Source organism: Alosa pseudoharengus, unplaced genomic scaffold, assembly GCF_046254945.1.
Source record: "Alosa pseudoharengus isolate Yale_2024_CS ecotype anadromous, Long Island Sound unplaced genomic scaffold, YU_APseudo_1.1 YU_APseudo_1.1_scf_21, whole genome shotgun sequence".
Lineage (NCBI taxonomy): Eukaryota > Metazoa > Chordata > Actinopteri > Clupeiformes > Clupeidae > Alosa > Alosa pseudoharengus.
Window position 1 is genome coordinate 21658279 of NW_027468674.1, and position 22526 is coordinate 21680804.

Here is a 22526-nt window from a genome sequence, read left to right on the forward strand (position 1 = left end):
CCAGCTGTCACCACCAAGTGTCTGTGCCAAGTCCACGGGCTGCTGCCACGTCTACCGGCCACACCGGCACAGCCGAGAGCGAAAAGAGGCTACGAGGAACGCTAGGGGGTTAGAGCTTCACCAAACCCCTACCACCAATCAACCGTCTCCCTCCCTCCCGCCCCCCCTAAACCCCTTCGCTCCCTCACTTCCTCCCACCTCTTATTCACCCTTCTCGTAAATGAAAAAACCACCAGGTGGGGGGGGAAGGGGGCAGGCAGGGGGGCACCTAGACGCTCCCCTCCACCTGTGCCGCCACACCCCTGCTCCCCCCTCCCGCGCCCTCCAACCCCTCCGCCTCACTTCTTGACGGCCTGCCGGTAGCTGTGCCTCTGGCCCTCGTTACGCTTGTTGTTGTTGCTGCTGCTGCCACTACCGCCGCCAGCCACTTGGGCGGCGCTAGAGTGACCGGTGGCGCCGGTAGTAGCATGAGTGGTAGTAGTGGCCGTCGCGCCAGCGTTGGTGCCCTCGGCCACGTCCACGGCGGTGGTAGTGGTGATGGCGCTGGCCTTGCTGGGGGGGTCGCGGATGCTGCTGGCCAGGCTGCAGTCCTGCAGGGTGGGGCTGGAGTGGGTGCGCTGGAGGCCACCCTCCTCCAGGAGCTGGGCCTCGAACACGGACAGGTCCTCCTCACCGCTGCGCAGCTTAGCGCGCAGCAGCATCATGTAGGTGCCATAGCGCGTTTTCTAATTAGGGGGGGGGGAGTAAGATCAAGGGAATGAACAGAAAGGGGGGAGACAGAGAGAGAGAGAGAGATCAAGGAAGGCAGGAAAGGAAAAAGTGAGAGAATGAGAGGCATGCGAAAGGTATGGACAGGAAAGAGAATGAAGATGGAGGGAGAGAGAGGGGTATGGAGGGCGGAAGAATGGACAGAGAAGAAATGAAAAAGAGGGAGAGAGAAAGAGAGGGATGGAAGGAGAAAAGGAGAGAGAATGGACAGAGAAGAGAAAGATGAGAAATGCAAGAGGGGAAGGGAAAGAAATTGAAGGTAAAGATGAGAACGAGAGAATCAAAGAGAGGAGACAGAGGAGAGGAGAGGGAAAGACAGTTTAAGGGGATGGCAAAAGAAGAGAAAAACAGAGAGAGGGGGGCAAAGAGAAGAGAAGATATTTAAATCGCATACTGTACGAGCCGCTGTGCTAGTAACATCAATTTAAATGTAGCATGCCAGCTAAAGGCTGCACTTCAGAGTAAACACTGGACCACTGCTTAAATCTACTCTGGAAGTTTGCCCAGAGTACATAAAACAATGTTAAACCCTCGAAAATGCATTTAAACTTAATATACACTTCATACAGATACTTTGGCATCTTAATGGTCTTCTTAATGAAGACCTTAATGATCTGCTTCCTTTATGGACAAATTGACCATATCATGGCAGCCTTCCGATTGGCTTCCTTCTTCCAAATAGAGAAAAAGAGGCTTGTTTCTCACCTCAAACTCTAGGTACTCATCTCGCAGGCGATACTCCTCAAGCTCGCGACCTTTGACCTTGCGGTCAGGTGGATAGGAGCGCAGCTCCACAAGCTCGCTGGTGATGGCGCGGAACCGAGCCTCATGAGCCTGCATCTGCTCCTCCTGAGAGAGAAAGAGAGAGAGAGAGAGACCACAGACACTCAAATGACTGTACAGTGAACAAGCGAGTGAGCATAAAGCTAGATGGTATCTCATTTCACTGAACACACACTTGACAGGTGTGTGTTTACATCACAAACGAGTTTTCAGACAGAGTCAGTTAATTTCATATATCTACTACATCCTCATGCCAATCATCTGTTCAAACACACTTTTGTTATACATCCAAAGGGCCAAAGCAATTTCATTGTCACGAGGCGTGAAGACGCATCGAAATATCAAGAGAAAAAGATGGTTAAGGACAGTTAGGGGATACAGAGCCATACACATTGGGGTTGACGGTATCTTATTTCATGTATCTGTAGGGCACTGAACACACAGCAATGACAAGTGTGTTTACGTGACAAACGAGTCTTCAGACAAGCAATACAGGAGGAGTCATTTCATTTCAATGGAAAGAGAAGACAACAGAGAGGCAGATGAAGAGAGAAAGAAAGAGAGATGGAGAGAGAAAGAGATGAAGAGAGAGAGAGAGATTAGGAGAGAGAGAGGAAGCGAGCAGTAGTTAATAAACTCAACCCCACAGTTTTTGTCCAGACGTCAGTGTCATGTCATCCCAGTTGGTATGAATGCTGTGATGTGACGTACGTTGTAGTGTCAGTGGGGTGGAAGAGGAGTTAGGAGCCATTTTGCTTGAACGGTACGACCCTGACATTCCTGGAGGCTACACTGCCCATCTACCTGCCTATGTACCCATCTGTGCTCTCTCTCTCTCTCTCTCAGCCCCATCATACATCCACCACTGAGAGACACACTGACAGACTCTAGATTGAATCCAGACAAAGCAATCATTATCATCATCATCTACTGTATGACAGTTTATCGATCCACAGTTTCTCTTTTTCAGATATACACAGGAGAGGTGTTACATTCCTTGAGCTGTAGGTTACCGGTACATTCTTTGTACTGTGTTGTAGTATCTCAAAATCTCAACATTTTGACTAAATATCTCCAAATATTGACTTAGTACCTCTGAATTTTGACTGATTTTGTCTAAGCCAATATCCAGCAATTGAAAAAATTTGACAGTGGTCTCACTGTGTAGGGTCACATATGAGTGGACTATTCACAATAGAAGATCATTCTCTCTGTATCAGTCCTGCTGACGGACACATTAAGCCATCATTACCTATGACAGCTCATCCATCCACAGTCATAACATGTGACCATCACGCACATCACTGTCCATGGGAGAAATAAGCAGTGAACACTATGGCTCAATATTTCTGGTTTGGATGGGCAGTGCAGTAGTTGATGTTTCAGAATAATGAATCAGAACAGCCCGTCATTGTTATGTGACAATTGATGGAACCCAGTCTTCTGTTTTACAAAGTAAGCAAAGCAACACGTCAGAGTTAGCTATCCTACATTAGCATAACATTGTTAACCATTTCAAAACCGAGTTGTCAAGTAGGTGAAGTTGTATACAGTGTCAGGGGAGGGGCCAATTAGCTCCCCACATCAGAGATCAGGCAGGGGGAGTAGAGATGCATACAAACCGTTTCAAGGTCATTAAGGGATTTTTTCATGAAAAGCAAAATTTCTTAGGATTCAACCAATGGCTGGAGTACATCTTTAAAAAGTCTTATGAAGCCAGGTAAAAATGTAAGTAATCAATGTAAGTAATGTACTCAATTATTACACTTTATCGGTTACTTCTTCCTTGTGCAATTCGTGGGTCACCTTCCATTGCAATCATATAATCCTACATTCATAAGGCAGATTCACTTTTCATAACTTAAGAGCTTCCATTTCTATTCAGATTCAGGTTGGGCAAAGGCAGTGTCACCACCTAAGAAGCAGTCAGCCAATGTTTGAAACCAGAGCCTGAATGTTGCATGCACAGAGCCTGTACCTTTTGCTTTGGATGAAAGCACCTGCTAAATCACTCACTTTTCACGACTTTACTTTACACTCACTCATTTTACTTCAGTTTAGAGACATATGGGCCTCTATCTTGGTGATCTAAAACTCAGCGCAAAGTGTATTGTTATCATGACGCAAAGCGTATTCCTAACATACACTCTTTTATTGAACAATGTGCTCAGGGATGTGGCCATTAACGACCTAAGGTGTGGTCTTGGCGCCAGAGCCGGACAGTAACGGAGTACATTTACTTGAGTACAGTACTTGAGTACAATTTTGAGGGATCTGTACTTTACTCGAGTATCATTTTTGGAGAGTACTCATGACTTTACTCAAGTACATTTGAGAGGCAAATATTGTACTCTTTACTCCACTACATTTCTATCCATAACCGTGAGTACCCGTTACTTCTAAAAAAAAAAAGGTAAAAAGAAAAATCTCGGAAACCCTCAATTTGTTGTTTCCCTCTCAAACGTGATTGGATTGTGCAGGCGCGACTGATTGGGACAGCCTATCAGCAATCACCTTTAGCTTAGTCAACTCCATGGTCAGATTTAGATAAGAGACAAAACCATGGACGAAGACGCAGCAGGTCCATCCCGGGAATGTGCCAATCTGTGGCCCCACCTCGCCAGACTATTTCAATTTTCTGAACAAGTTAATGATAGTTTTCGCTTCAAGTGTTTGAATTACAAAATAGTATTTTGTATTTGAAATATGTATAATACTGCCCATCCCTGGCAACATGGTAAAAAGATGAAAATGACTTGATTTTACTTCCAATTCATTTTACATTCTCCAAGGTATTAACATTATCATTTTTCATAACTCCATGTAGGACGTATCTGTACAGAAATTTAAGCACTGTGGCAGTAGTAATGCAATATTTAGAACATGTAGGCTACTCTTGTACTCTTGATACTCAAGTACTTTTAAAAACAAGTACTTCAGTACTTTTACTTAAGTAGACATCTGACTGTAAAATTTAGCAAAGGGTATCTGTACTTTTACTCAAGTAATGAAGCTGTGTACTCTGTCCGCCTCTGCTTGGCGCATTATCTAAAAGGATAAATGTCCTTAGGTTTTTTTATTCAGTCATTTGAATATTATTGGGGTAAGTGTTTTTTTCAGGCTGTTTTTCGATGGTAATCCATTGTCAGTCAATAGTGAAAGTAATTAACTGTGTATAACTGTTTTTTGTTGACTATGACACCACATTGAAGTTAGTTTCACTTTGCCAATGAGTTCAAATAATAGACGAGTGCAGATATGTGTAGGCGATACTCTGCAGAGCTAGGTTTTAGTAAAGCATAGTTTAGTGGAATACCAGTTCCATATGGTCTCGCATGCAAGTAGATTGCTTAAAATGCGCCGCTGACTATCAAAATACCGATGCGCTGTTTGAAGTTGCGCTGCTTGCTGTTAAAGGGAATGACAGATCTCATTTTCATTGGTTTAAAGGATGTTACGCTCAAAACACACCGCCCTGTTGCGCCAGGCATCCGACGTTTTATAACGTTTGATAACAAAACCACCCACAATGTGGACTGGACACACCCCTAAGCTACTCGCGAGTGACCATGCGTTTTAGATTGCCGAGATAGGGCCCATAAAGTGCTTACCTGTGTGAGCTTGGAGGCGGCGCCTGGTAAAAGGGGCCGGCTAAACTTCTTCTGGGAGCCAATGGCTGCAGGCAGGGGCGGGGCTGAGAACATGGCCGCCACTGTGTTGATGCGGGTGATCCAAGACTGCATCTGCTCAGCGTTCCTGTGAGTTAAATGTACACACACACGCACCCGCACCCGACGTACACAAACACAGACACACACACACACACAAACACAGGTTTAATAATTAGCACTAACACTCTATAACATATATCTTCTCTAATTGGTGATTATGACAACTAAAGGCAAGTGTTAACGTCTCTGGCAGAATCTTTCGTTTGATGGGAGGAAGTATTTTAATGGCCAATAAACAGCAAGGAGAAGCCTCTGACAGAACAGTTACATACACACAAAAGAGAGAGAGGACACACACACACACACACACACACCTGTGTGCATACAGTATGAGTGCATCTGAGTGTTTGTGTGTGTGTGTGTGTGTGTGTGTGTGTGTGTGTGTGTGTGTGTGAGAGAGAGAGAGAGAGATAGAGAAAGAGAGTGTGTGAGTGTGTGTGTGTGTGTGTGTGTGTGTGTGTTTGTGTGTGAGAGCAAGAGAGAGAGAGGGAGAGAGATAGAGAGAGATAGATAGAGAGAGAGAGAGAGAGAGAGAGAGAGAAAGAAATAGAGTGTGTGTGTGCCTGTGTGCGCGCATGTGTGTGTGTGAGAGAGTGTGAATCCAACTGACTGCAGATGAAGTACTGCATGCACTACTCCCACAGGACCACATGCTCTGCTCCAGTTGCAGCTCGCATTGTCCCAGATACAGACACACACACACACACAGAGAGAGAGAGAGAGAGAGAGAGAGAGACAGACACACACACACATTTGAAAACCCATGTATAAATGAGTACACACAAACACAGGCACGCACCCACCCACACAAACACACAGGCCTATAGAACAGGGTGGATCCCTAAGGCTATAACAAAATCCTCCAGAGCTCCTGAGCAATAAACTCAACTAATGCCACCGGTCTGTTTGTCTATCTGTCACTCAGACCTTTTCCCCTCCTGCAGGTAAATACCCACGATTGCTCTCAACTGTGTGTGTGTGTGTGTGTGTGTTTGACGTGTGTTTCTGTGTGTGTGTGTGTGTGTGTGTGTGTGTGTGTGTGTGTGTGTGTGTGTGTGTGTGTGTGTTATCTGCAGACCTTTAAAACATTAAACTACAGGACCACCACCAGTCTGTTTGTCTAATCTGTCACTTACTGTACGTACACACCGACGCCGACTTGAGTTTCCAAAGATTCAGGAAGTCATTCATTTTCAATGGAAGCCGGCTTCTCTCAGCTGCAAGAAGCGACAAATCCGTCGGTGTCGCGTTTTGGGCGTCTTGAGCGACTTGAGCGTCAAGCAGAAAGTTGAAAGTCAGTCAACTTTATGGTAATGAGCTATGACGCGGTTCAGCGACCCAAAGAAGTGTCCAAAGCTTCCCTGTACTTTTTTGACAAGCGTCCTTGACAGGGTGACCCGAGCTTCTTTGGAAGCTCAAGTCGGCGGCGGTGTGTATGTACAGTAGGACTTTTTACTGCTGCAGGTAAGTGCTTCCATTTGCTTTGAAGGTAGATACTGTATGTGTGTGTGTGTGTGTGTGTGTGTGTGTGTGTGTGTGTGTGTGTGTGTGTGGGAGAGAGACTTTTCCCTCCCGCAGGCAAGTGCTTCCATTTGCTTTGTAGGTGTGTGTGTGTGTGTGTGTGTGTGTGTGTGTGTGTGTGTGTGTGTGTGTGTGTGTGTGTGTGTGTGTATGTATGTATGTGTGTGTGTGTGTGTTTGTGGGAGAGAGACTTTTCCCTCCCGCAGGCAAGTGCTTCCATTTGCTTTGTAGGTGTGTGTGTGTGTGTGTGTGTGTGTGTGTGTGTGTGTGTGTGTGTGTGTGTGTGTATGTATGTTTTATTGTTTATTGGTTTATTTGATAGGGACCATGCATATTAATGAACATTGTGTAATAAACACTATGTAAATATGCCATGTATATGTGTGTATTGTGTTTGTGTGCGTTGTGTGTGTGTGTGGAATAAAAACATACAACCATATCAATAAACATTACATTGTCATTACAATTAATAGTTTGTGAAAATATAAAAGGACACAATTAATAGATCTATGCACCCATACATAGATATATGGCTAAAATGCAGAGGGAGAGTGTGCAGTGAGAATGCAGTGTGTCTCAAAAGAGTGTAGGAAGACATTTTTAGCCTTAAAAAGTAGTGCCATATATGTGTGATCTATATTCATCCATTTACATTTTTGGGGTTGTTTGTGAGCAAGTTAAACATGGAAATGTACAAGTAAGCAGAAACGGAGAGAAAAAAATGATGGCCAACATCTGTGGAATGTCTGTTCAAGGTGTTTGTGGAAGCATGCCGCTTCTGTATGGGCCTTGGAGAAGGTTCTGTCAGGCTTACTCTCAGAAAGTTGGCGCCCTGGGCTCATTTACTGCCTTGGGGTCAATCTTGACTAGATTCCCTGGATGTCGGTCGTTAGGGGATACATCCTTATAGATATAGCTGATGGGTAAGGTAATGAGGTCGTAAAATGGTTGACATACCAGTAATGGAGATGTAATGCCTGTCAGAAGGGTATAAGAAGTCCCTTTTGTATTGTAACAGCAGACTGCGCCTGTTAGCCACATGACGCAAGTCTCCGGTGCCGTAAATAAAGCTGAATAAGGCTCTGAGATTTCTGACCGACCACCGACTCTGCCTGAAAACTCTTTGACTCCTGAATTTCATACCGCAAGCGGTAAAAGAGGTGAAGGAGGTAAAGCCAGTCCTTTTAGGCGAGTCCCTCCACTCGGCGGCCATATTGCAACGCTTTTTTGGCACTTATCGGCATCTATTTTGTCAGAAATGCGCATGTGCAAGGCTTCACGATACCAATCTTGCTCCAGTGGTGAGGTCACAACATATGATTGGCACGATGTCTTCACAACACACCAAATGATTGGCACAATATATTCACAACACAACACATGACTGGCTCAATGTATTCACATGTGGACGTTTTGCCGTGGAAGGGGTGGAATATGTGTAGACAACTGACATATTGCCGTTACAAACTAACCCCATGCATTTCTATGGAGTATTTTTTGAGTGCTGTGTCTCCTCATTAGAAAGTCTCTGGTAAAGCCTCCAGTCAGGCAGGTAGAAGACATTTGGTCACCTGTGTGTGTGTGTGTGTGTGTGTGTGTGTGTGTGTGTGTGTGTGTGTGTGTGTGTGTGTGTGTGTGTGTGTGCGCGCGCGCGCGAGACTCACGGGGCCTGAAAGAGGTAAAGCCTCCAGTCGGCGGTGCGCAGGTAGAAGACGTTGGGCCGCTTGCTGTAGTCGGTGGCGCGTACGGCCAGGGAGTGGTGAATGGACACAGCGTTCTTCAGGTCCTCTTCAGACAGCTGCTTATCCGGCCTGTACTCACCCTAAAGACACACACACACACGCACGCACACATACGCAGACACACGCACGTACAAACACACTCATACACACACAAACATACGCAGACATACGCATGTACAAACACACACACACAGGGAAGGATATGGGAAGAGATATACCATGCATATGAATGGGAGAGAATATGTTTGTTTACACAATACCAGTCAAAAGTTTGGACACACCTACTCATTTATGGGCCTTTATTTGTCTGACTATTTTCTATTTTCTTACCCTCTCAACAACCTATTAACTGGATATTGTTTCCAGTGTTGGGAGTAACGGCGTTTAAGTATAACGGCGTTACTAACGGCGTTAATTTGTCAATAACGGAGTAATCTAATTAATTACTTTTTACAACGTTACAACGCCGTTAACGTTACTGGACGTTAAATGCGGTGCGTTACTTACTTTGCATTGATTGAATAAACCGTGTAATCCGAACGCACCCCTGGCTCACAGCTAGTGAGGAGGTGGATTAATAACGACGTAAGCGATTAGGATTGGCTAAGGCAGAGTCATGTTTCATGATAGCCAATCAGAGCCAGTGTTTTTTACACACTTGCCAGCACACGCGCCACACACACGCAACAGCTAAAGTAGAGATTCGATGAAACAGCAGAGGTCAGGAGCAATCCGATGAAAAGTTGGCATTTTCAAGGTGGAGATATAAGCACTACTTCAAAAATTATTGTGGTCAAAGGCAAGAACATGCATGTAATGTGTACATTATGTCCAGGAGCGAAGACTTTGTCGACATCCGTTGTAAGCAACTCTAATTTAATGAGGCATCTCACACACGCTAGTGGCCAAAAACACCGATAGCCCCCCTCCACCAGAGAAGTCAACCGTAGGTCTGTCGATGTACAATTTCCCCTTGGGGATCAATAAAGTATCTATCTATCTATCTATCTATCTATCTATCTATCTATCTATTTATCTAATAAATATCGAAAGTTATGTAGCCTACAAACACCTGTCTGTTCTACTAATTTCAACTGGCTTTTCAAAACTGCTCAAAAAAATCCAAATTCTTTGACATATAGCAACTTTTTTTTTAACAGTAACGCAAATAGTTACTTTCCCTGGTAACGAGTTACTCTTATCATAGAGTAATTCAGTTACTAACTCAGTTACTTTTTGGAACAAGTAGTGAGTAACTATAACTAATTACTTTTTTAAAGTAACGTTCCCAACACTGATTGTTTCCCAACAGTCCTGATGGAGTTTAGATGTATTAGACTATAGATGTTGAGCAATTGCTGGCTGCTTTTCATTCACTCGAGAAGAATTCTAGATGACCATCTCATGGAGCTGATTGTGATGATGACGATGGTCATAATGACCACACTGGAAGTCCCATAAAGTATGTTCTGAACCCTGACCTTGACGCATCTCTGGCATGATTTAAACCCATCAGAGGTTACAGCAGTACACCCTGTCTGTTCACGGAGCCCAGCCGATGACCTCATGTCTGGACGGCTGTGGCACCACTCAGGGGTTGGGGTGGGGCACAAATGACATCATGGTCACGCGTCCGGCCCAACACGTAACCGCTGACCAAACTCACTGGCCCTGCCAGTGTCAATGCCAACCTATGCCAACCCGTGCCAACCTGTGGCCAAGGCCAAGACGGCCCATCCATATGGAAGGTCGGGCCGATGCCAGCGCTTCAGTAAAAACACACCCTGATGAAAATGCCCTCTGGTCCAAAGAGGAGTCCACTGCAAGCTGTGCTACTGCCCTCCTGTTGCCCCACCGAGTGGAGAGCACATACACCTGACCACCAGCCAAAAAGCTGAGTCTCCACTCACACTAGGTATTTCCTCCCAAACATGCTTAGTAGGTGCTCTTACCTTCCCTGGATCTTCCCTGACAAGAGACCCAAGGATGAAAACATTAAAGGGCCGAGACTATAAAAGCTCTTTTCATTGAGTCACTATAAAAGAGACTTTCACTGAAGTACTCTTTTAATCTGGATTAGTGTTATTCCCTGTTATTCCCTGTACTTTTAAAGCAACATGAACAGAGCATGGGGCCATCATGTTTTTTCTTTCTTTTTGTGACAGTGAGGGCTGACTGTCTATGCTCATGCCTTTACCACAGGACAATTCCGTGCAAAACTGTCACATCCATAATGGCAACACAATGCAATGGTATTTAGTTTGCGTTATCGACGTGACGTGATCCGAGTTTTGCGTGGAATTGCACCACACACCTGGAGAAGTAAGACTCACCTTCTGCAGGTAGAGGATTGCACCCTTTAGAACCGCATAGAACGTCTTCCATCCTCTCTTCCCACGTGGCGCTGACAGAACAAGAACCAAAACACAACACGAAAGGATTGTAGGAACAAGGGTGATGCTTTTCAGAAACAGAGTACATTTTTATACCTATTCAGTCTATGGTTTATATTTATACTGTACATCAATGACATAACCAAGAACTTTAAAAACCAGGTTTAAAAAAAAAGTCAGACCTTTTTTAAATACTAAATACCTAATACATAATAAACACACTGCTGTAAATGTATGTTAATATCTAGTAGCTATATCCACAGTTATCCACAGCCACACTTCATCATCTGAGGTCCTCCCAAAAAGTGGAAAAAAGTCTTGAAGGCTGCACAAACCCTGTGCTGTCACACTTAATGTATTCATTAAGGAGGTAACCTAGTTAAAGTCATACATCTCTTCGTCTTCCTGGCTCCTGCCTCGTGCTATAGATTCCCACTGCAGTGTTTTAATACAGGGAGACTAGGCAGCAACACAACACAACACTAACAGCTGGCCGTGTGTGTGTGTGTGTGTGTGTGTGTTAAAACACCTTTCATGACTGTCATCATGCTGGGTTACCACAAAACCAAACGCAAATATACAGTATACACACCAATGTCTATACTCTAAGCAACATGCATACAGCATCAGATTTTTCTGTATGGGTTTCAGATTAAGAGCAAATATGTTGGATGTGTAAATGATGCTGTATATGTGGGAACATACATTGGGGGCCTTATTTTAAATGTACTGTCGAGCAAAGTGCAAAGTCTAAAGTCTGTACCTGAAGCCAATTCAATAACTTGGCCAAATCTATTTTACTAATTTAATACCACAAGCACAATTCTTGGTGGGTCAGCTAAGTGCTCCCACATGTCATACCATGCAAGAGACACTTTGCTCATTGCCCAACTTTGCACTTTGCCTGACATTTATATTAGGTCCCATTATTTAGAAATGTGACATATGCCGACATATCCATTAAAGATTGATTTAGAACTAGATGTACCGCAGAGCGGTACAAAATATGACCGCCGCCCAGTCCAGCACATTTTTTTCACAAAAAGAAATCACGCTGAAAGGCCTATATGATTCTAACTGTCTCACTAAATTGCATTATCCACACTCAATTCTCACTGGTATCTGCTAGACAACAAGTACCAAAATATGATTAGTTCATAGATTTCACATGTAAAATTAATTTTATACAACCCCACCTCCATCTTGCCTGTTCATAATTCTGAGAAATTCTTGATTGTTTGTGTTATGTTTATGTTATGTGTGTGGGGGTGTGTGTGTGTGTGTGTGTGTGTGTGTGCGTGCTTTGTGTGTGTGCCTGTGCATGCAAGCGTACATATGTCTACTGTGTGAGTATGTGTCATACGTATGATTACTGTGAATGTATGTGTGTGTGTGTGTGTATCTGTTTGTGCACATGTGTGCACATGAAATGGGTTAACATGACCCCTGGAGGCAAACATACGAAAAAAAATGGTCATCCTAGGCCCTACAGTTCTCAAGATATTCACAGAGAACTGTGTCTACCCTACCCTCCTTTCGGGGGGTCCAGTCCTGCGGGGGGGCTACAGATCAAAACGAAAAATGACGGTTCCATGCTATCCATGTGGGGGTACATGCCCACCAAGTTTTGTGTACCCCGGTCTTTCAGTGTCCCGGGAATCCTTGTTGGTGTACGTCACTAAATGTACACATAAATTATTTTATTGTAAGGCCTTCCATGAACGAAAGTACACAAAACTTGGCATGCATTTGGAGGGTGTCATAATGATTCTACACTTTTAATTTCGTGCAGTTTTGACCTTGTCAGCCAGAGATATTGTGATGAAAACACCTAATTTTTTGCTTTTTAATTTTTAACTAGGTGGCGCTATACATGAAATAAGTGGTAATGGGATGGGTTGACATGCCCCCTTAAGACCAACATACATAAAAAAGGTGGACCTCCTAGGCCCTACGGTTCTCGAGATATTCACATAAAACTGTCTCCGGCCACCTACAGGCCAGTTGGTGTATAGTAACATAAATTAATTTATTGTGTGGCCCCCCATGAACGGAATTCCACAAAACTTGGCCTGCATACAGATGGTGTCATAATGATCCTACACTTCCAATTTCGTGCAGTTTTGACTATGTTAGGTCACAGATACCTTCAATTACAACACCTCATTTTTACTTTTTTGTGTTTAACTAGGTGGCGCTATACATGAAATGAGTGGTTATGGAATGGGTTGACATGGCCCCTTGAGATCAACATACAAAAAAAAATGGTCCTCCTAAACCCTACGGTTTTCGAGATATTCACAGAAAACTGTGTCTGCCCTTCCCTCCTTTCGGGGGGTCCAGTCCAGCGGGGGGGCTACAGATCAAAACGAAAAACGATGGTTCCATGCTATCCACGTGGGGTTACATGCCCACCAAGTTTCGTCTACCCCGGTCTTTCAGTGTCCCGGGACTCATTGACGGAAATTTGGGCATGCGAAAAAGAAAAAAAAAAAAAAAAAAAAAAAACTGACTAAACCTATATGACCGCCGCTTCGCTGCGCGGCGGTCATAATAAGTGTATACTGCAAAGACTTACTGTGTGTAGATAAAATCCTACACATTTACATCCATTCAGAAGTGTTTATCTGTATCCATTTCTATTTTGTTGAGTACCGGTATACGTTTGTCAGTGCACGGGCTAGTGGTGTGTGACGCCATAGGACGTGGTGTGACGCATACTTCTCTTGCCGTCACAGTCGGCGTGGACCTTGCGGATGAGAAAGCCGTTCTTGTAGAGCAGAGCTCCAGAGTGGGGAGTGTCCCCATCACGCGAAGACGAGTTGCCACGACAATCACCCAGCTCAGAGAAGGACTTCCTCAGCTCCTCTTCGTCTCTGGGGAGACACACACACAAACACACACACACACACAGAAATACGTCAGAGGATTACAATGACATCTAAAAAAGCAATTAGGTAAGTCAGGCTATCTTCTCATTCTCATTCACAAGCACAAACCAGTTGGAGCATCCATCCTCCCTCGTGCACACACACACACACACGTACGTACACACGCACCATGCACGCACAAATAAGTCAGACTGTCCACTTTCTTTGTACCCCCCTAACCACTCTCACACACACACATACGTCAGGTCAGAGTGCATCTTCTAGTTCTCCCTCACAGTAATTCTCATACAGCTACTGTATAGGCAAAGTTAGACTATCATCCTTACAACCATCATCTCTCTCTATCACAAACACACACAAACATTCACACTCGTGCGCACACACACACACACACACACACACACACACACACACACACACACACGCGCTACATGAGGCTGTTCAGACAAGCCTTCTATTATCTCGTGTGAGTGTGGTCCATTACAACCTTTAGTAGTGCAAATGAAAACAGGATCAGACACACACTAATTAATTAAGTGCTCATGTTTGCGATCATTATCTTCATCATCATCATCATCTTTATCATCCGACAGTGACATCCACTGTTAGAGATAAAATTCAATTACACCTCACGTCCATATTCCATCTGACCAGAGCGTATTTTTATGCTTCACTTCACTTTTTAGTGCATGTGAAGCGTACACATACAAAAACACATTGTTACGTCATGTCAGAGATGGAGGCAGTGTAAATTGATTAATTTACCTTTCACCCGTGGCTATGCCTTGTGGCGTAAATTCCCATTTAGTCTCACAGACGAGAGCCGTCAGATACTCCCAAATTATTTAGCACTGCAGTCTGTGACTGAGAAGACTCCTGATATCTGTTCATGTGAACTGTCCATCCCCCTTTAATAGCCCATTCTATGAGGAACCTCTTGGTTGAATATGTTAAAGTAAAGTAGGTAACAGCCTAATTGAATATCATCATCATCATCATTATCATCATCACCGCCAGAACCACCACCATCTGCGGGTGCCATGGGGCAAGTGGGTAGAGCGTTCATATGTAATTCGGATTCAAGCGCCCCCGGACATTCCCCAACCCCACCCCATCTCTCCCATTCGCTTCCTGTCACTCTCTTCATTGTCCTGTCTGATTAAAGGCATAAAAGCCCAGAAATATACTCACAAAAATAACCACCACCACCATCATGGTTATCATCACCATCACCACCAACATCACTAAAACTGCAGTCTCAATATCAGGATCTCTTCATAAACATCATCACTATCATAATAACCATCATCGTAATCACTAATACTACAATCATCATCATCATCATCATCATCATCTTCCCCATGTACAGCACAGACTCAGAGCCATTGTGCTTCTGTCTGAATCAGATATGGTGGGCATGGCATGCCTGAGGCGTCCCTCACTCGGCCTAATGAAAGTGGAAAACAAAATGGAATCAATTCCCATTAAGCTAGACCAATGAATCATGGCAGCTCCTCTTGCTTTTTCACACCCGGTTTGAATCACCCACAACAGCCAGTTCAGTGGTATAACTGTTTAACCAGATGTCCAATAAACATTACATTACATTGTTTGTGAAGAAGTGACTCTCAAATATACCTCTTTTGTTTCAGCTTTCCTCAAGAACATTACTCATCTGAGCGCTCAAAGCACTTTACAATTTTATGCGTCACAATCACCCATTTTCACTCATCCTCATAGCCCAATGATGGAGGGAGCAGTCTGGGGGTTCAGCGTCTTGCTCAGGGACACTTCCAAGACGGTCAGGAGGAGCCGAGCTCGAACCAGCAACCTTCTGGTTTGCCCAAAGACTTCTCTACCTGAGCTATAGCTATACTGTGCTATCCTTGCTTCAGAGAGTAAAAGTCCTACCACAAATATGGGTCCAACCATTTAATCACTAAACCAGCTGAAATCACCTGTGTGAAGTGCACTGGCAGAGGGAATACACGGGAGGATATTATATGGCAGCACTTTTTCTGCCCGACACTGTTTAAAGATGGAGTGTGGCTCTGTAATCTGCTTTTTGTGTGGACTCTCATGTTGGGCTGCGTGACCTGCCTACTCTAATCCACTGCACTTGTGACTTGACAAAATGGAGAAAAAAAGTCTCCAAATCAAGGCGCTCATTGAGCTAACTTTCAGAGATAAATACCACATAAAAAAATAAGCACAGCGTGTAGTTTCGGCAAAGGCGCTGATCATGCTGATTATATAAAAATGTACATATATAAGACATTTTAGGACTGAGCATGGCGACAACCTTTGTCTTAAATACAGTACCACATTAACTGAGCTTCAATTATTTTTAAAAGACTGAGGGCCAGATGTACTAACGCTTTTGCGCCCACTTCAGGCGTATTTGTTTCGCAACTTGCGTTTAAAATCATTGCGAGGTATGTACAAACAGGCCGCAATGAGGTAAAAGCGCATTCTGCCTGTCGCGGGAGCTGAAAATGTCTAATTGCGCTTTTAGTGGGCATTCATGGGAGGATCCAGGGGAAAGTGGGAGTTTAGCGTAAAAAGATGGGAGGGGAAGAGTAAAGAGCGCCTAATTATGTATTCCACGGTATGTACAAAGACTGCTCCTGAAAGCGCACGTCTATTCTGCGCCTAAATACTTGCGCCTTGTAAAAGCAGGTGTTAATCCAAATTGAAGTTCAATGCTTCAATAAGAGAACCTTTCAAAGACAACAGAATCGCTATTTAGAGCACCAGTTTTGCAAGTCTTTGTAGGCTACTATCAAAAGCAACATTAACTTTCGTTGGCCTTTAGAATGTCTTACTTTCACTTTCACGTCATTCACTTAAACTTTCCTACTTGCTAGATTTGACCAATTTTCTATAGCCTACGTTCACAAGTAGTTTGAGTAGAACTACTGATCTTCATTATCTCCCTGCTCGTTGACATCTTATCATCTATGGCAGCGGTTCCCAAACTTTCCCCCCCGTGTACCACCGCCTACATTCCGACTCGGCTCGCGTACCCCCACCATCCAACACATAAAAACGTGCCCCCCCGCGCGTTGACAATATTTTTCCGTTTCCCGGTTTTAGGTGCGTGCATTTGGTCAGTTAAAAAGTTATGAAAATTAGCCTGCATAGTAGCCTAACTACATCCACATACAATATCTTATAATAGGCCTACAACAACACATGACAAGGATGTATTCGTTTGGACAACATTAGGCTATAGGCCTACAGCCTAGAAAGGCTAAACTTAGGGCCCGTCCCAATACCTCCCCTACCCCTAGATTTTTGCCCTAACCCTCGTTTTTGCGCGTGCACGTGTAGGGCTAGGGTGTCCCATTACTATAGGGAGCAAGGGGAAGTGCTATTTTGCCCTTAAAATCAACCCTCAAAACATAGCCAGGACCGATGCAGGCTTAAAACGAAGTGGGAGATGAAATTACCCTGGATACCGTGCGAGCTCAGCGAGCCGGCCAAATTTTTCATATATTTTCGCAAATAAGCATATTAAAATTTCGGAATATGTTGGAATATGTTAGCTGGATGCACATCTGATGGACTGTTGAGTTTTGAACACTAATGTTAGAAAATATCTCACGAAGCTCTCTGACGATGTTCATGATATCTGCTGAGTGCTTTGAGAGAGTCTGCCCATCAAATAACGTTATATATCTGATCTGGGTAGTTTCGTCAATATTTAAGGTGGGTGTTCTGGCGTTCACATGAACACGAATATCTTTGTTGATTAACTAGACGTAGATAAACCAGCACAGCCCACACAACAACGACCGCTGGAATGGGCATGTTCCTGAATGAAAATAGTAGCAGGCTACTACCGGTAGACACGTCGGCGCTGCGCGTGACGTAGGTAAGCACGTTCGCTACGCTAATTTGCATTTAGTGGTGTCCCAATTTATAGGGAAAGATCTTCACCTCCACTTCCCTTGTCAAGGGGGCTTTAATGTTGAGGGCAATCAAAACCAAGTGGAAGTTTTAAGGGGGGAGAAATGGGACGGGCCCTTAGGCTACCTTTAGTTTGTTAAATGTAAAGCCTAGCTTAATGTTACCTTTCTTGCCAATCTGAAATAACTCCTAGCTTTGCTCCTTCCCTCCTTTCTGTTTTTGTTGTTTTCAAAAACCTGTTATATCCGCGAAACTTTCCCCCCACGGACCATCCAACGCATTCAAAAGTAACGCATTCTATTAGCTATTCCAGGCGTCATGTGTAATAAGCTGCCCTTTTTTTGATGAACACATACAGAGTTTATAAATGATATCCTTTAATTTCATGTTTCCATATCATTATGACCTGATTCGAAATTATGTATTTATTCATGAATTACAAAAGATTTAAAATGGACAAAAAATTAAAAATTCCGCCATAGCCCTTTTCATCTCGCGTACCCCCTAGAAGCAGCTCGCGTACCACAGTTTGGGAATCCCTGATCTATGGTATTATTTCATGATCGCTAAACGTTTGATTCTTTTTAATGTTGTCATCAGTTAACTTCATTCAACTGCGCTTGTAGGCTCTGCCATTCAGTTGTGGACGTTCGTAAATTGCGTTTATGGGCGGAGAGAGGCAGAGAAAGGCGCAGTTTACACCAAGGATTGAACGATTGATAAATACGACGGAAACTTGGGTCTGTCAGCGTTCGCAGTCTGCGGTTTGTCCATGGCGCTGATAACGTTACGTTCGCAAATGTACGTACATCTGGCCCTGAGAGAGGAACGTGTCAGCCATCTCCCTCATATAATGAATGCTAAGGAAAAAGCCATGGGGTCCCTCTCTTAGGCATCTGGAGAAACTTTTCTTCAATCTGAAGCACCAGCTGAAATCATTTCATCCCTCTGCTCTGGCTGTGATCATCACACGGCACCTGCCTAAAGGAAAACTGTCCTCCTTACAGACCAACACAACTGCTGCACTCTCTAGTCCTTGTTCCTCTTTTTCATCTCTCAAGCTCACTCATCCTCTCTCTTCCTCTCTCTCTCTCTCCCTCTCTCCTGTCCCCCTCTGTGTCAACTAACGAGCCACTCTACTTGATCAAAAGGCTACTGGCATGAAAGTGACCGTATCGATCGCTTTTTCTCCCCTTGTCTTTTTGTGTCCCACCACACGGGACTAAAAGACTGGCTAGTCCTTAATGGCTCTTAAAGGCCTGTGGAATATGTTGTGTTTGCATGTGTGTGTGTGTGTGTGTGTGTGTGGACTGAGAAGCCGATGGAATGTGTATGTGCGTGTCTGTGTGTGTGTGTGTGTGTGTGTGTGTGTGTGTGTGTCTGTGATGTAGACACAGCCTGTGTGTGTGTAATCCAAGTAGACACAGCCTGTGTGTGTGTATGTGTGTGTGTGTGTGTGTGTGTGTGTGTGTGTGTATGTATGTATGAGTGGACAGAGCCATCTGCAGCCTTTCAGATAGAGTCACACTGATTCGTCTCACCAAGGGAGACAAGTCGCTGTTCCTGCTTTTCTCAAAATGTGTGTGTGTGTGTGAAGAGGCTACTGCAGCTGAGGTTTAACCTTGAGGCTGTGTTGTGTCAATGCAATGATTAGAAATCCAATGGGTTCTGCGAGACACACACACACACACACACACACACACACACACACACACACAGAGTCATCTGTTCTCAAGTGCATTAGTTCAACAGGTAGAGAACGCAGCAGGGCCTGCAGCAGCTTCCATTAGAGAAAACACTGGTAGGCCTACTTTGAAAAATAAAAGAAGACATCCCGTCCACTGTTGGGAAAAAAGGAGCAATCTTAGATTTGTCTCTATCTGAGATTCCCTTTCGACGCCTTTGGGAATCCGTGTGAGGAGTTCAGGCCTTACAGGCCAACATCAGTCTCCAGCACTGGGACAACTCTCTGGAGGAACTAAAATACTTTTTTAGCCCAACACGCTTTTTGGGGCAGAGAGGGTTCTAGAAAGAGCTGACTTCATGGTGAACTCCCTTTCAATGAATGACCAGTTTACCACAAAAGGGTTGAACCTGCAACTTAATTGTACTAAGATACTGTAAATATACTAGACTGCATTTCCGCAGAGAAAATGCAAAGTGTGCTTGCTCGGCAGTAGCAGAGCCTGAGGGTCACTGGACGAGCCATGGAAATAAAATCAGTGCCCTGAATTGTGCATCACAAAAAAAAAATATGACTGAAATACAGACAGTTATTAATGCAGAGAAACTTGGGCAAAAAGGAGCAATGGAAATGGCATAACTCCTGAATTAGTGACTATATACCCTTTGCAGATACAAATGAGATTCCAGCTGGAGCTTATCAGCCAATAAGATAGCAGATTTTCAGAATGCAGCAGAGGAAACCAATGTATTCCAAATTCACTGTTTGCAGTCCATCTGCATGGAAAAAGAAATGTTAGCTTACAGTATGTTTTGACAAAAGGAGATGAATTGGACTGGCAAATAAGACATAGAGTAGATGTCAGAAAGATGTTTGAGAGTACATATTTAGATTTTGAGGACATGTCAGACTTAATTGCAACTTATTGCCATTTTCACTATATTGACTGTCATTTAATTATCATCCACAGTCATGGCTCTGGGAAACAAAGAGAGGGTGCAATTTGATTGGCTGTTGAGCTCAAATCAACACAACCTTTTGCCAGACTCAGAAACTATACCTTCAATGTCTCCAAACTCTCCAAACTTTTCACTCAAAACGCATTTGTCTCTCTCATCTCGTGCCTCTGGGCCGCAAACGGCGTTCTCTCATCTGGTTTCTACTCATCCATCAGGTCTGGAGGCCCTGTTTTAACGAACGATATCTTAATTAGTCCCCATCTGCTGGCTGGGCGCTCCATGGGAGCCAGTAATCACAGAGGAGCAGGGCTCACGTTACTCCTGCTTCCCCAGCCACCATGCTCCGCTGCTGGGGACACTAGCCAGCCTCAGTCCCTGGTCTTCCTTTCTATCTGCTACAGCTCTGGGTGCTCGAAGTCGACTCGTCCCCCTCCATGGTCCTGGATGGAGACTCATTAAAGGTGGAACCATGTTGGCTTTTGTATAGATTTGAGCAGCAAAAAGATTTTGAAATCAAACAACTATCCGTTTCTGTTTGATTAATGCCTTTGTATGGAGTTCGGATTTTTTGTTTGAAACGGTCACACGATTAAAAAAAAAAAAGCTCACCCAGCTACAGAAAAAAAACACAACAAACAACAAGTTATTTATGCTTATCATAGAAACATTAAGGAGCTTGGGTTCTAAAATTAGCAAGCTACTGTACCTGCCAAAAAAAAAAAAACATCACCATCGCAGTTGACACTGATAAAAGTTAACTGGTCATGAGTCACTGGTCATTTGGTGTTGCAGATAAAAATGTTCTTACATTTCTATGGCAGATTCTCATTCGAACCACACAACTGCTTATTCCAGACGGCTAGAGGGAATCTTTCCTTCACATGACCACAAACACTATCCAAAATTCAAATATGACGATAAAAGCAGCTGCCAATAGAAAGTTCATAAAAACATTCATCAAAAAGTGGCATGTTGCTCTAATACAGGTCAGCATTCATGAGCCAACACACCAAGCGCATGGAGTATGTGCGCTGTGCAGGCCAAAAGTCACGGGCGCAGGATTCAAAAATAATTAATGGGAGAAGATGTAGGGCAGGAGTCCTGCTAGCACTTTTGAGGGGGATGTGTGTTTTTTTCCCCCTCCTGCATAAGTGTGTTTTGATCTATCTCTGCTTCGACTCATTAAGCACTCGGTGCTTTTTGCATCCTATTTTTATCAAAGGCAGAGAGCTGGGAGGACCCACGTCTCCATCTCCCATCTCGAGCTCCGGCTCGCAAACCTGAGGAGGCTGCGGAGTTCCACTAACTAGATGCATGTCTGACCACACGCTAGCTGAACCAGAGGCTTTGATCTTCAACTCGACAGAGCCGACACGCGCATACACAAACACACAAATAAACTCAACAAAAAAACTCAACTAACAAATAAGTAGGACAAGGTCACAAACCCCCCCCCCCCCCCCCAAAAAAAAAGCAATGTTCAGAGAGCTGATTCACCAGGTGAGGTCGACAGGTCCTTTTCCTGCCGTCTATTAAAGGACATCACCAAATTAAAACATGCACTATAAATAGACACACACACACACACGTAGACTCTCTCTCTCTTTCACACAGACACGCACACAACATACACACAGACACACACACAGAAATGGGTTCTGAACTCTACCGTCACCACGGTGATATGAGTGACCAATGGAGAGTGGTGGCGGTTAACCCTGTTCAGAGTGAGTAAGAGCTGAGAGAGAGAGAGAGAGAGAGAGAGAGAGAAACGACATGTGGCGCAGACATGGAGCCTGTTGCCTGGATACCAGCAGCCTGCCTGAAACCCACCCGCACTCCAACAAAACAGAAAGAGAGAGGAGAGGGAAAGAAACAGAGATGGAGGGATAGAGAAACAAAAGAGGAGAGAGAGACAAAGGAAGAAAGGGGTGAGAAAGGACAGAGACATAGGGAGAAAGAGATAAATGGATAAAGGTAAAAAGGAACAAAGGAGGAGAAAGAGATTGAGAGAGAGAGATAGAGAGAGAGAGAGAGAGAGAGAGAGAGAGAGATGCAGGTGGGGGGACAGCAAGAGGGGTTCAGAAAAAAAGAGGGGGGGCAGATAAAGGGATAGAGGTGAAACGCAGGAGAGAAAGATGA

The 22526-nt window shown here is 44.2% G+C and overlaps 1 protein-coding gene across 2 annotated transcripts in view; it reads right to left on the reverse strand.

Moving 5' to 3' along the window:
• Positions 1-221: 221 nt before the first annotated feature.
• The window catches only part of LOC143137832 (PH and SEC7 domain-containing protein 1), a 73567-nt gene continuing 51262 nt past the window's right edge, over positions 222-22526 (reverse strand). For both annotated transcript variants that reach the window (XM_076298162.1, XM_076298163.1), the window contains 6 exons: positions 13660-13814; positions 10879-10949; positions 8468-8625; positions 5163-5307; positions 1474-1617; positions 222-725 (listed from right to left, as the gene is read on the reverse strand). In XM_076298162.1, coding sequence (XP_076154277.1) covers positions 339-725; positions 1474-1617; positions 5163-5307; positions 8468-8625; positions 10879-10949; positions 13660-13814 — 1060 coding nt within the window. In that variant the 3' untranslated portion in view covers positions 222-338. The remainder of the gene's footprint in view (positions 726-1473; positions 1618-5162; positions 5308-8467; positions 8626-10878; positions 10950-13659; positions 13815-22526) is intronic.